General features: G+C 41.9%; 1 protein-coding gene and 1 long non-coding RNA gene across 2 annotated transcripts in view; both read right to left on the bottom strand.

Annotated features, from left to right (window-relative positions):
* LOC133533958 (uncharacterized) overlaps nt 1-12202 on the bottom strand; it is a 240208-nt gene that overhangs the window by 171159 nt on the left and 56847 nt on the right. The gene's annotated exons all lie outside the window — the stretch shown is intronic.
* On the bottom strand, nt 8167-9126 carry LOC133533952 (uncharacterized protein K02A2.6-like). Its single transcript, XM_061873042.1, has one exon. It carries the CDS (start codon nt 9124-9126, stop codon nt 8350-8352), a length of 777 nt encoding a protein of 258 aa, XP_061729026.1. The 3' UTR covers nt 8167-8349.

Raw genomic sequence — 12202 nt, 5'->3', positions numbered from 1 at the left:
ATTCTTGAGACAATGGCGATCAGCAGAAGCGACAAACGCGATAGTAAATCTAATTTCTTTAAAAATAATCAAAAACCTGAACCTAAAAATAAAGAATACCCTCATAATAAAACATTAAAAAGTTTTGTTGCCTCTGCTAGCGCCAAACCGACATTTTCGTGCGCATTTTGTAATCAGCAGCATCGGATTATAGATTGTCCTTCCTTTAAGCAGCTGTCACCTGAAAATAGATGTGCTGAGGTTTCTAAGTTAAAACTTTGCTCTAATTGTTTGCGTAGGGGGCACGCTACAAATGAATGTCGGATTTTGGGTACATGTAAGACCTGCAAAAGCAAACATAATACATTATTGCATGTAGATAGTCACATACCTGAAACAAATACTACCTTAAATCATTGTAGCTACTCACCTGTGTCCCTGCCGGCTCGTTCTTCGGGTCAAGTTGTCCTTGGCACCGCCGTAATCAAGGTTATAAATCCTAAAAATAATTGTACTTACCTTGCACGTGCGTTCCTCGACGGGGGTAGTCAATCATGCTTCATCACGACGAACCTGAAAGAAAAACTCGGATACGTTAGTAATGGTACGGATACATCATGTATATTCGGCTTGATGAAACAAAAAACTCCCATATATGACAGCTGCGAAGTGACAATACAATCATGTGTAAATGATTTTGGCACACGTCTTAAGTGTCTAGTGGTTCCTGACATTACAGGGACACTCCCTAATTCTCCAATAAATGTAACGGAACTTAACATACCTCATAACATTCAACTGGCGGATCCTAACTTCTTCCACCCTTCAGAAGTTGATATGTTATTAGGAGCAGAGTTGTTCTATGATCTCTTGTGTTACAATAACATAAAACTAGGCCCAGAAAAGCCGATGCTTGTCGAAACCAAGCTAGGTTGGATTGTGGCAGGTCGTCTTTATAATACCGATCTACAACCACAGCGACAAGTATATTGTAACTTTACCAAAGAGATCAGTGATCAATTGGCAAAGTTTTGGAGCCTTGAAGAAGTTCCAACCTCAAACCCAACTTTGTCAGCTGATAACGAATTCTGTGAACGCTACTTTACTGCTACTACGAAGCGCCTTGATGATGGTAGGTTTTCAGTTTTCATGCCCTTTAAAGAGACTCCAGAGGTAGCACTTGGTGACTCATACAGCATGGCTGAAAAGCGCTTCTATAGCCTTGAGAAAAAACTTAATAAAGATCCTCACTTTAAAAATGAGTATTGCAAGTTTATTCGTGAATACGAGGAACTAGGTCACTTAACTGAGATCAGCAGGCCTCAATTCGGGTACTTTATGCCCCACCACGCTGTGATTCGTGAGCGCAGCGAAACTACGCGCTTGCGTGTCGTTTTCGACTCGTCAGCGAAATCATCATCAAACAAGTCGCTTAATAGCATTCAGCACGTTGGCCCCGTAGTCCAGGATGAGTTGTTCAACATACTCATTCGGTACCGCCAGCATAAATACGTGTTGTCTGGAGACATTCAAAAAATGTATAGACAAATCATGGTAGATGAGTCACAAAGACATCTCCAGCTTATTCTCTGGAGAGAGCAGGATAACATGCCACTTAAAACTCTGCAGCTGAACACCGTAACTTACGGTACTGCATGTGCACCTTACTTAAGCACCCGGTGCCTAGTTCAGCTAGCAACGGAATGTTCTGATCCTGTCGTGTCTAAGGTAATAAAAAACGACTTTTACGTCGACGACCTCTTGACAGGTGCCGCGACGGAGGGCGAACTAGCTCACATCCTAAAAACAGTTACCGAGGTCCTTAACTCTGCTTGTTTTCCTATACACAAATTTAAGACAAATTGTCCACAAATATTTCAGGAAGCCACAGAATCTGACTCTCATAATTTGTCAAAAGAGTCAAGTGTACTGGGAGTATTGTGGGCACCTAGTACCGATACTCTCAGATTCGAAATAAATATAGACAAAAATGAACATAAGGTTACCAAACGCATGATTTTATCGAATACATGTAAAATATTCGATCCTTTGGGTTTGCTAAGCCCGTGCACAATCACACTTAAGATTCTGTTGCAGAAGCTTTGGGAACTTAAATTGGAATGGGATTCGGACGTCCCAAACGGCATAAAAAAGACGTGGGATAAGATCATCAATAACTTAGACGTATTGCTTGCACTGTCAATTCCCAGATCTGTTCTGTGCTCTTTCCCAGTCTCCACAGATCTTCATTGTTTCGTGGATGCCTCACAAAACGCGTATGCCGCTTGCGTATATCTACGCTCAACTGACGATGAAGGTAACGTAAGCACCAACCTATTATGCGCCAAAACGCGCGTGGTCCCCTTGAAACCTGTTACTATTTCCAGGCTCGAGCTATGTGCTGCTCTTCTAGGAGCACGGCTTGCAACAAAGGTTTGTGAAGCTTTGCGGTGCAAAGTTGACACTAAAACGTTTTGGTCTGATTCGTCAATAACCATAGGATGGATTAAAACTCAGCCAAAACTCTTAAAGACTTTCGTTTGCAACCGAGTGAATGAAATCCATGAATTAACAGAACGCGAATCATGGAGACATGTACCGACTGACCTTAATCCAGCGGACATGGCTTCTCGAGGCATTGAACCCAGCGCGCTTGTTGATTCTGCGCTGTGGTGGAACGGTCCTCAGTTTTTGTCGAAACCTGAATCTGAATGGCCTCAGCAGCTAACTGGGCATTCAGAAAGTCAATTACCTGAAATAAAAGCCCATCATGTCCAAAACAATGATCAAATTATCGTAAAATTTGAAAATTATTCTAATCCTTTACGGCTACAGCGAGCATTAGCATATGTATTCCGGTTCATAAACAACTGCAAAAATCATAAGAACAAAACTGTGGGTTCTCTTAATGAAACTGAACTTCATCAATCTCTTACCTTCCTTCTTAAAACCGCTCAGCAGGAGTCCTTTGGATTTGAGATAAATGCACTTCAAGAACACAAGTCGCTTAAAAGGTCCAATGTTCTGCAATTATCTCCCTTTATAGATGAAAAGGGACTGCTGCGAGTGGGTGGTCGGTTAAAACACGCGAACCTTAATTATGATGCCAAGCACCCTATTCTATTAAAATCAAAACACCATCTTACCAAAATCCTGATGTCAAGTGAGCACTTAAGGTTATTCCATGCTGGTCCTCAACTGCTTCTCAGCTCTTTCAGAGAAAAATACTGGCCTATTGGCGGACGAACGCTAGCTAGAAGCATTGTGCATAAATGCGTCACTTGTGTCAGGATGAAAGGTAAGACGATGGAACCATTAATGGGTAACCTACCTACTACTAGGGTGTCTCAATCTTATCCTTTCCAGGTTACTGGAACCGATTTTGCTGGCCCTTTCATGATTGCCAGCAAAACGGGTCGCGGCAGTAGAACCACAAAATGCTATCTGTGCATCTTTATTTGTTTCTCTACTAAAGCTGTGCACCTTGAGACGGTCAGTGATCTCACGACCCAAGCTTTCATTTCTTGCCTTAAGAGATTTATCGCTAGAAGAGGTAAACCTGATTACATCTGCTGTGACAATGGAAAAAATTACGTCGGAGCAAACAATGAGTTAGGCAGAGTGTTGCAGTCAAACCTAAGTAGCATAACTGACTTTGCGACTAATAGGGGCATAAAGTTTGTTTTCAATCCCCCATACTCTCCAACTTTTGGCGGCCTCTGGGAGGCTGGCGTAAAGAGTGCAAAATTTCACCTTAAACGTATAGCAGGGAATGTTAGTCTTACATACGAGGGGTTAAGCACGCTTTTCACTCAAATTGAAGCGATCCTTAACTCCCGACCCCTAACTCCTTTATCACCTGACCCAAACGACCTCTCTCCTTTGACCCCAGGGCACTTCCTCATCGGGCGGCCGCTGACGTCACTACCAAGCCCGCAGAAGCCTGAAAACATGAAAATTCGCACAAGGTACCAGTTGGTCGAACAGCTCCGGTGCAACTTCTGGGAAAGATGGAGAAAAGAATATCTGGCCGAACTGCAACAAAGAACAAAATGGCGTTCCCGGCAGATAAACCTAAAGAAAGGGGATTTGGTGGTCTTCAAAGAACCTAATCTGCCACCACTCAAATGGAGACTCGGCCGAGTTCAGCGACTTTACCCCGGCGATGACGGAGTGGCCAGAGTCGCCGACTTTCTGACCTACCGAGGCGTTGAACGACGAGGCGTCAACAAGGTCTGCCCTCTACCAACCACGACGGAGGAGTCTGATGTCTTGGAAGAAGCTGCAAGTCCTTCCAAGGGCGGGGAGGATGTCAAGGACCGGTCCTACCGCGTGAGGCGACCGAGGGGAACGCAGGGCGCGGGGGACGACTCCGCGCCAGAGCCTATACAACCACCATCACGATCGCGCGCGCGCATCCCTCAAGAATAATCCGAAATAATAACGTTAGCATGTAACTTTCCGAATTAAATGTTTATATCAAGAATCTGCATCTTTCCATCACCAACAATATGTCTCGCATGGTTGTTAAAGTTGTGAAGTGATTATTCGTGAATAAAAGAAACAGATTGGGTCAATTTGATGGACACAGCAGTTAAAACACTGTGGTGCGGAAGGCTGGCGATATTTTGCTTAATTTAAGATCTGATCGGAATGAGGAAGATGGATCGGTACCTCGGATGTACAGTATATGTATTGCTGTTTCTACCATCCTTAGCAGGACTGATGCATGTGCACGGGGATGTAATCAAAGAGTAAACATATAGAAAGCTGCCACGAAAAGCGGACTTACTGTGTTGCGTGCCGTTAAGCCTGAGGACACCACGCATATGACCCTTCGAAATCTTAAGTTTTTCAAATAGATAAGACGGCTGTTAATCGCGAATGACTCCAAAAAGCAATGATGCAAAGTGTAAGGTAGGTCTGGCAGACATATTTAATAGGTTATAACGGTTTAAAAATGGTGTGATGTGAGAACGGCAAGAAACAGAAAAGAAAAGCATTTTGAATGCGTTGAATTAATACCGAGGTACTCGCCAGCATCCACCCCCCAAAGGCGGTATCAGTGTAGCTCAATTTAGACAGAATAAAGTGTGGCAAAAATGTTTATGCGTAAATCGACGTGAATAAAATCACGGACGCGATATAATACTTTTAAAACAGTTGCTGACAACTTGACTGTCCCAACATATTTAAACTAGATTATTTCACACCAGGCGCGATATAAACGCACCAGAGAATGATAAGAAGAACAAAAACCACTTTGCAAACAAACAAACAGAGCTCACTTTGACTCAATATCTGCTTGATAAATCGAAATGAACGGTAAGAAAAGGTGCCTTGAATATCACATCACTTGTTTTGGATTTGACGGTTCGAAGTGGGAGCCTGATTTGACAAGTCTGTTGAATGTCCAATTAGCATAAAAAAAAGGAGTGTGGTCGAGTTGTAAATAGATTCTATTTTACATTCTGATTTGTGATTATATAAAAATAGCGTGATTCTCCCTTGGCTGGGGAGGGCTGCCGGACATGAAGTGGGTGCACCCAGAGATGGACATGTCAACAGTGGCCTTAATGGATAAGCGAATAAATTTAAAGCGAATACTGCGAGTAATATTCAGTAAAGAGAAGTAGTGGGAATTTAGGTTACATACACCCGTTCGGATAAGATGGCCGCATTTGTCTGTGTGGTAACTATCATTGCATATAAAAACGAATGTTCTTTTCGTTCACGCGGTCGTCGCAGTGTTCAAACAGTTACAGTTGTTTACGTCTGCTGTAGTAATAGTTGTGACACTTGAAGTGGTGAAATATGTTATTATGTTAATAACGATGTCAAAAGAGCAAAGTGACAAAGTGACAGAGCGAATCACAGATGGTAGTTACAGATGGGATAAACCTATCGCGAACGGAGCTCTCACTGTTTAATAATACCGATATTTGATATCAGATCGCATTGCCACTCTCTGACACATGGGCCGCATGACGCGGTCTCTTCTCGTGACCTAAATTGCAACTAGAGACTGCTCGGAGCAATCGAGAACCGTACGCGCGGGAGTGTAAGAAATAACATTGGTCATGGGTTGACGGAGAGACCAGTAATGGACCAAATATGACAAGTCGCAGCCGTGATCCCACTCAGCTTAGCTCAGACATCGATGGACGCTCACACCAGTTTCAGGATCCTGCTTTCAATCAGTTTAGCACGGAAATTGATCAGTATTCAGATCAGTCTTAGGATCCTGTTATTATTTGGCTCAGCACAAACATTGATGAATGCTCAGACCAGACTCAGAATCCTGTTCTTTATCAGCTCAAGACAGATCACTCACAATCACAACTCAACTCAGACCAGATGCACGATTGGATCGATCTCAGAAACGCAGTGTCTCAGCACATTTCTGTAACGTCATCAGAAATTGCACAAAGTCTCAGGCCGTGCCAATTCACGACGCAAAGGGTGAACCATGCGGTTCGAGAATGGACGGCTCAAACACATCGTTATTCACAAGTGTTCTTATTATCTGGTTGTTGATTTATTTATATGTTTGCCTATAGACATCTAATTTCAATTAAGAGTAGCATTTTCTTTCTGGGCGGGAGTGTCGCGAACGTATTGCGAACCAGCTAATATTTGCCAACGTCATGGAGTAGATGGCGCTAGTAGTCACGTTTAACTTAAGTAACCGCTTCGAGGTTATTGGGATTTTTTGAGGGAAGTTGAGAGGGTAGATGAGAACGACAGTAGGAAAAAGGAGGTTGTGTGCGGACAGATCGACGCGGCAGTGATATTTGCTTTTAGATCAAGTCAAGAACGTTCTTATGGTGTTATTAGAATAATGGTGTGTCTCTAGTATATTGTGACCAACGTTATCAGTACTCAGAGTGAACAGTGATCCAGTGAGGCTAATATGAACTTAAGGTAAACTTTGTGTGAGGAATGGGGTCGCTATAAGGGGAGGTTTGGAGGCGACTATTAAGCTCAAGAAACCAGGTGGATAATCATGTGATACTCATGTTATATGTAGGTAATAAAGTCGGACACCAGCACAACTCATATCGTCATCTCACTAACATCCAGGCCTCGTATAGGTATGTAGTACATTTACATATCGCTTTCCAGTATCCGTAAAACCATTAGCTCATTCGATAGGTTAATAAGTATGGTGAGCTTGACGACAATTTGTCATAGAAAGCGGCGGGTATTCCTATTTTATAAGACTTGTAATTCCCTTTCGATTTAAGTTCTTCGACTGTACAGGTTGCATTAGGACACAAGGTTTGCAGATACTCTTGAACCTCTCCAGCCTCCGACACCATATTCCATAAATGTATGTGCTTACGGAGTTCGACTGCTCTGAGAGATGTTACACCAGGACCTCCAGTGCAGCGTATTGAAGCCAGTCGTTGTTGTTTATTATCTGCGTCGTCTTTGACATTCTTAGATCCATCCTTACTGCTGGGCTTATGTTGGTCCTGCTGCTTGTCGCTGCCTGCAGATAACTGTTTGTCGTTGACGTCGATTTGCGAAAAACCACTTCTCGGAGCGACGTCACTGTCTGACATGTTCTTGGTAAGATTGTCTCCAACTGATTCCTTCTGTGCCTCTCCTGCCTTGATTTTAGGTCCATTACTAACGGCGCTGATGTTGATGCTCGTCAGGCAACTTGATTCATTGCTGGACTTTACAATCTCGCTGTAAGGGGTGGGCGGCGGCATATAATTATCTTAAGCTAATTATCAGAGCAATTCATTGATGTTGTAAATATTATTCCATAGGATGTAGGATGTAGGATGGAGTCCAAAATTAAACCAACTTTAACTAATAACACTTTTCTTTATTTTTTCACCATTTTGCAACCGTTCACAATCCGCCATAGCTCTCATCTTCCCTCTCTCTCTCTCTACACTCCCTCTCCTGGTCGCACGCTACTAATTGCGTTCAGGAATAAGGATCGTTACAATTGAGATCCTACAATCGGCCGTCCTGTGATTCAGGCTGCCCACAGCCTGCGCCATAGGCTTATGACTTATGACATTATCTACTAAATTATTATTTTTTGAACAGACTTACAATTATCATACAAAAGATAACCTAAGAGAAGCATTAACAAATACAGATGGTTTTTTTTTTCTCAATAGGTAACAGACTGCATCTCTATAGTAACAGGTAGTATTTTTTTTTTTTTACATTTTATTTCTACAACTTTTTTTTTTCACCTACTTCCTATATTATGATTAAACTCCAATAAAGATGCATGCAATGGTACTTGATCACCTTATGATAACAAAACAGAACTATAACTCTGTACCGTTATTTCAGTCACACCCTTTACCACCAACACCCATATTTACTGGTACTGCTGCGCTAAGCCCACCGTTTCATGTGATCCACAGCGGTTGTAGTCTTCTTTGGTCCCTCTGAGCTGTTATCCACTTTTATCACCTCATACCGATCTCTTCCCAATTCTTTTATAATTCGGTATGGGCCAAAGAACTTTTGTTTCAACTTTAAAGCATTACCAAATTGTGTTCGTTGAATGGCTACCAGGTCACCCGCTTTGTAGGGTTGCCCTGCTATTCTATTTTTATTGTAGGTCTTACGGTTCTCTTCCTGAATTTTTAATAGCTGTGCCTTAGCTTGCTGTCTCAGCTCATCCCTATTTTCAATGAACTCTTCTCTACTTTCTTCTTCCAATAGTTCCACCAATTTAAGCTCTTCTTTGAGTTTTAATGTTGTGCCAGTCAGCAACTTAAAAGGTGATGTGTTAATGGATCTCTGATGTGTACTATTGATTGCCCGCTGTACCTTACTAACATATTTGTACCAGGGACCGGGCTCTTCAATGCACATTTTTGCCAAAACCGATATGATGACCCGTTGAATCCGTTCTACCTGTCCGTTTCCCCTAGGTACTCCTGTTGTCACTTTGACATGCTCGATTCCCTCTTCTTCACAGTATTCAGTGAACTCCTTTCCGGTAAAGGCAGTACCTCTATCGGTCACTATCCGACAAGGGTTTCCATAGTCCTTTTGGTGCAGTTTTAGCTTCTCTACAGTTTCCTTACTTGATGTTGTTTTAACTGGGTATATCCAAACAAATTTGGTGAAAGCATCAACAACTGTGAAAATATAGTTGTACATCTTTTTTGTAGCATCCAGGGGCCCCAAATGATCACAATGTAAGGTAGTCAGAGGTGCCTCTCCTTTATCTAACGGGTTTAAAAGCCCCTCTTTTTTTCCCCGACTTACGGCTGGCCAAAATGCAGGGTACACATGTGGACAAAGCTTTGTCAATTTTACTATCCAGCTTACTTATGTAATAATCCTTTTCCAAAATACTTATAATTTTCTTTTTTCCAAAATGTCCTACTCCGTGAGTTCTTCTGATTATTTCCACATCCATGATTTCCGGTATCACCAGCTTTTTGTCTATACCCTTGTAAATCACCCCATTTTCCACAAAATAATCTTCATATGATCTTTCCTTTAATATTTCTCTGATGGTTTTTAAATGGTCATCTTCTTCTTGTGCTTTCTGTATGCGGGCATGCAATTCTAAATTAACAAAACAAATATTTCTGCTTAATGAGTCCACATGTGGCATTTTGTCTCCTGATCGGTGTACTATAGTGAAATCAAAGTCTTGTAAGAACATGATCCATCTGGCAACCTTTGCACACACTTCTTTCTTAGTCAGCGTCTTCTGGAAAGCTTCACAGTCAGTAACTATTTTGAACGTTATTCCTATTAGATATTTTCTGAATTTTCTTACTCCCTCTACCACTGCGATGGCTTCTAACTCATAACTACTGCATTTTTTTTGTGCTTCAGTGGTTTTTCTACTCATATAGTGGACTGGGTGAAGGTGCCCATCTATAGGGTCCTTTTGTAGTAAAATTGCTGCATATCCAAACTTTGATGCATCAGTGTGCAGCTCTGTTTCCAACTGGATGTCAAATATCTTCAAAACTGGGTCACTACATAGTATTGCCTTTAATTTCTCAAATGAACGCTTCTGATCCACCCCATATATAAATTCACCCACTCTTAAAATTTCAGTCAATGGCCTCGCTACAATAGCATAGTCCGGTATGAACTTCCTAAAGTATGAAGTGAGTCCTATGAAGCTATGTACTTCCTTTAGGCTGGTAGGCTCTGGGAATTCATGTACTGCACGAGTCTTCTCTTTTGAAGGTTTCACCGTCCCATTTGTTATAATGTGGCCTAAATATTCCACCGTTCTTTGTAGCAACTGAGTTTTTTTCCAGTTTATTTCTAAACCATACTCTTCTGCTACCTTCAAGACTTTCTTCAGACGCTCCAATCCTTGAACTTCATCCTCAGCCAAGACAATCAGGTCGTCTATAAATATCAGTACTATTCCCTCCATGATGAACTCTCTAAAGATGATGTTAATATATCTCATAAAGTATTTTGGGCATACTGACAAGCCAAAAGGGGCACGCAGGAATTCATATTGGCCCTCTGGGTTACTCGTCACAAATGAGGTATATTTTATTGAGTCCTCTTCAATTGGCAAGTGAAAAAATCCATTTTTGAGGTCCAGCGTACTAAATACCCTGGCTTTACTCAATTTGTCAATATGGTCGTCAATCACTGGAAGCGGGTATTCATCTTTGATCATCTTTTGATTGATTTTCCTGTAATCCACACAAACTCTGGTAGTTCCGTCCTTTTTCTTCACCAACACAAGAGGACTGGCATACTCCGAATAGCTAGGTCGTATAATGCCTTTATCTAGCCATTCTTTAATTTGGGATCTCACTGTTTCTTCTTCTTTCAGAGCTAATCTCCGCGGTCGTTGCACCACTGGGATATCATCTTTTAACACTATTCTCAGTTTAATAGGGGCATCTTTTATTTTATTTGGTTGGTACGATGCTCTCAGTTCCTGGACCAAAGGACTCTTAGAATCATTTGTCGAAAATAAGCACCACCAGTCTATGATATCACCTGTCCGTGGCCTCACTGCAATTGCACCTCCATCAATTATAATCACTGTGTTGGCGATAAAAGGCTGACCCAAAATAACTGCATAAGGCATGGTACCCGTAGGTACAACAAAAAAAATAAACTCATAATGATGACCATCCATTACTAAATTGTATTTAAACTTACCGATTGCATGCACCTTACCACCTAATCCCGTCAACGTCGTCTCCTCCCGTTCACAACACTGAATCTTCACGTGCAAATTGTTCAAGTCTGTAAACAAATCAAACGAAACCAAGTTAAGGTCACTGCCCGTATCTATTAAACACTTCACTTCAATATTAGCAATCGTAATCATTTTCGTGGATTTATTGAACGAACCGTCGTCATTCACACTAAAAACATTGGGTCTCGCCGACTGATAACTGTCACTGTCAAATAAAATCATTGAACTGACCTGTGACGTTTCATTCCATTGAGCGTTTTGTTCCGCGCGGCATTTACAATTACATTCGTTTTCACGTACGGCGCCCTCTGTGAACTGCGTTTCGGCAAACATCGATCGCCGAACGCGTGCGTTGTTTCCGCCTGTATTGCCAACATTGCGCGGAGTCGATGCTGTCGCTAGGCCGCCATCTTTACTTCCGCTGATGCTGGCCTTGCAATCAACGCCAATATGTCCATAGGAATTACACCGAAAGCACTTAATGCCACTCGAACAACCACTAGCCAAATGTCCCGGCTCACCACACTTGAAGCATCTCTGTTGATTATTTTTTGTATTTTCAGTGCGCAAACCTTCACTCCGAGACTCTTGACGAGGTTTCATCCTTAGTTTCATAGCTTCATAAATAGCCAGCTTGTCTTTTAAAGCCGTATACGTAGTCACTCCGTATAAACACATTTTGTTGACTTGGCTATCTGGAATACCATCAATGATATACTGTATGGACACATAGTCGGGAAACTTAGCCCTTTTTCCAAGTTCTTTCATTATTAGCATATACTGATAACAGGTTTCGCTTGGCTTCTTTCTCCGCATACTCATGGTTTCGTGCATTTCTTTTGAGTTGATGCTATCTGGAAACTCTTTCACTAGTGCCGCTTTGAGATCATCATAAGATTTAAAGGCTTTTTTCGGTTTTCAACCACAGCTCCGCCGTACCCGTCAGAGATTTTCGTGCAATAATCAACTTCTGTTGTGCAGTCCAGCTAAATATCTCTGCATTGTCCTCGATGTCTTGTGTCCATTTCGTCGAACTGT

Source organism: Cydia pomonella, unplaced genomic scaffold (genome assembly GCF_033807575.1).
Source record: "Cydia pomonella isolate Wapato2018A unplaced genomic scaffold, ilCydPomo1 PGA_scaffold_29, whole genome shotgun sequence".
Taxonomy (NCBI): domain Eukaryota; kingdom Metazoa; phylum Arthropoda; class Insecta; order Lepidoptera; family Tortricidae; genus Cydia; species Cydia pomonella.
This window is presented reverse-complemented; position numbering and strand designations above follow the sequence as displayed.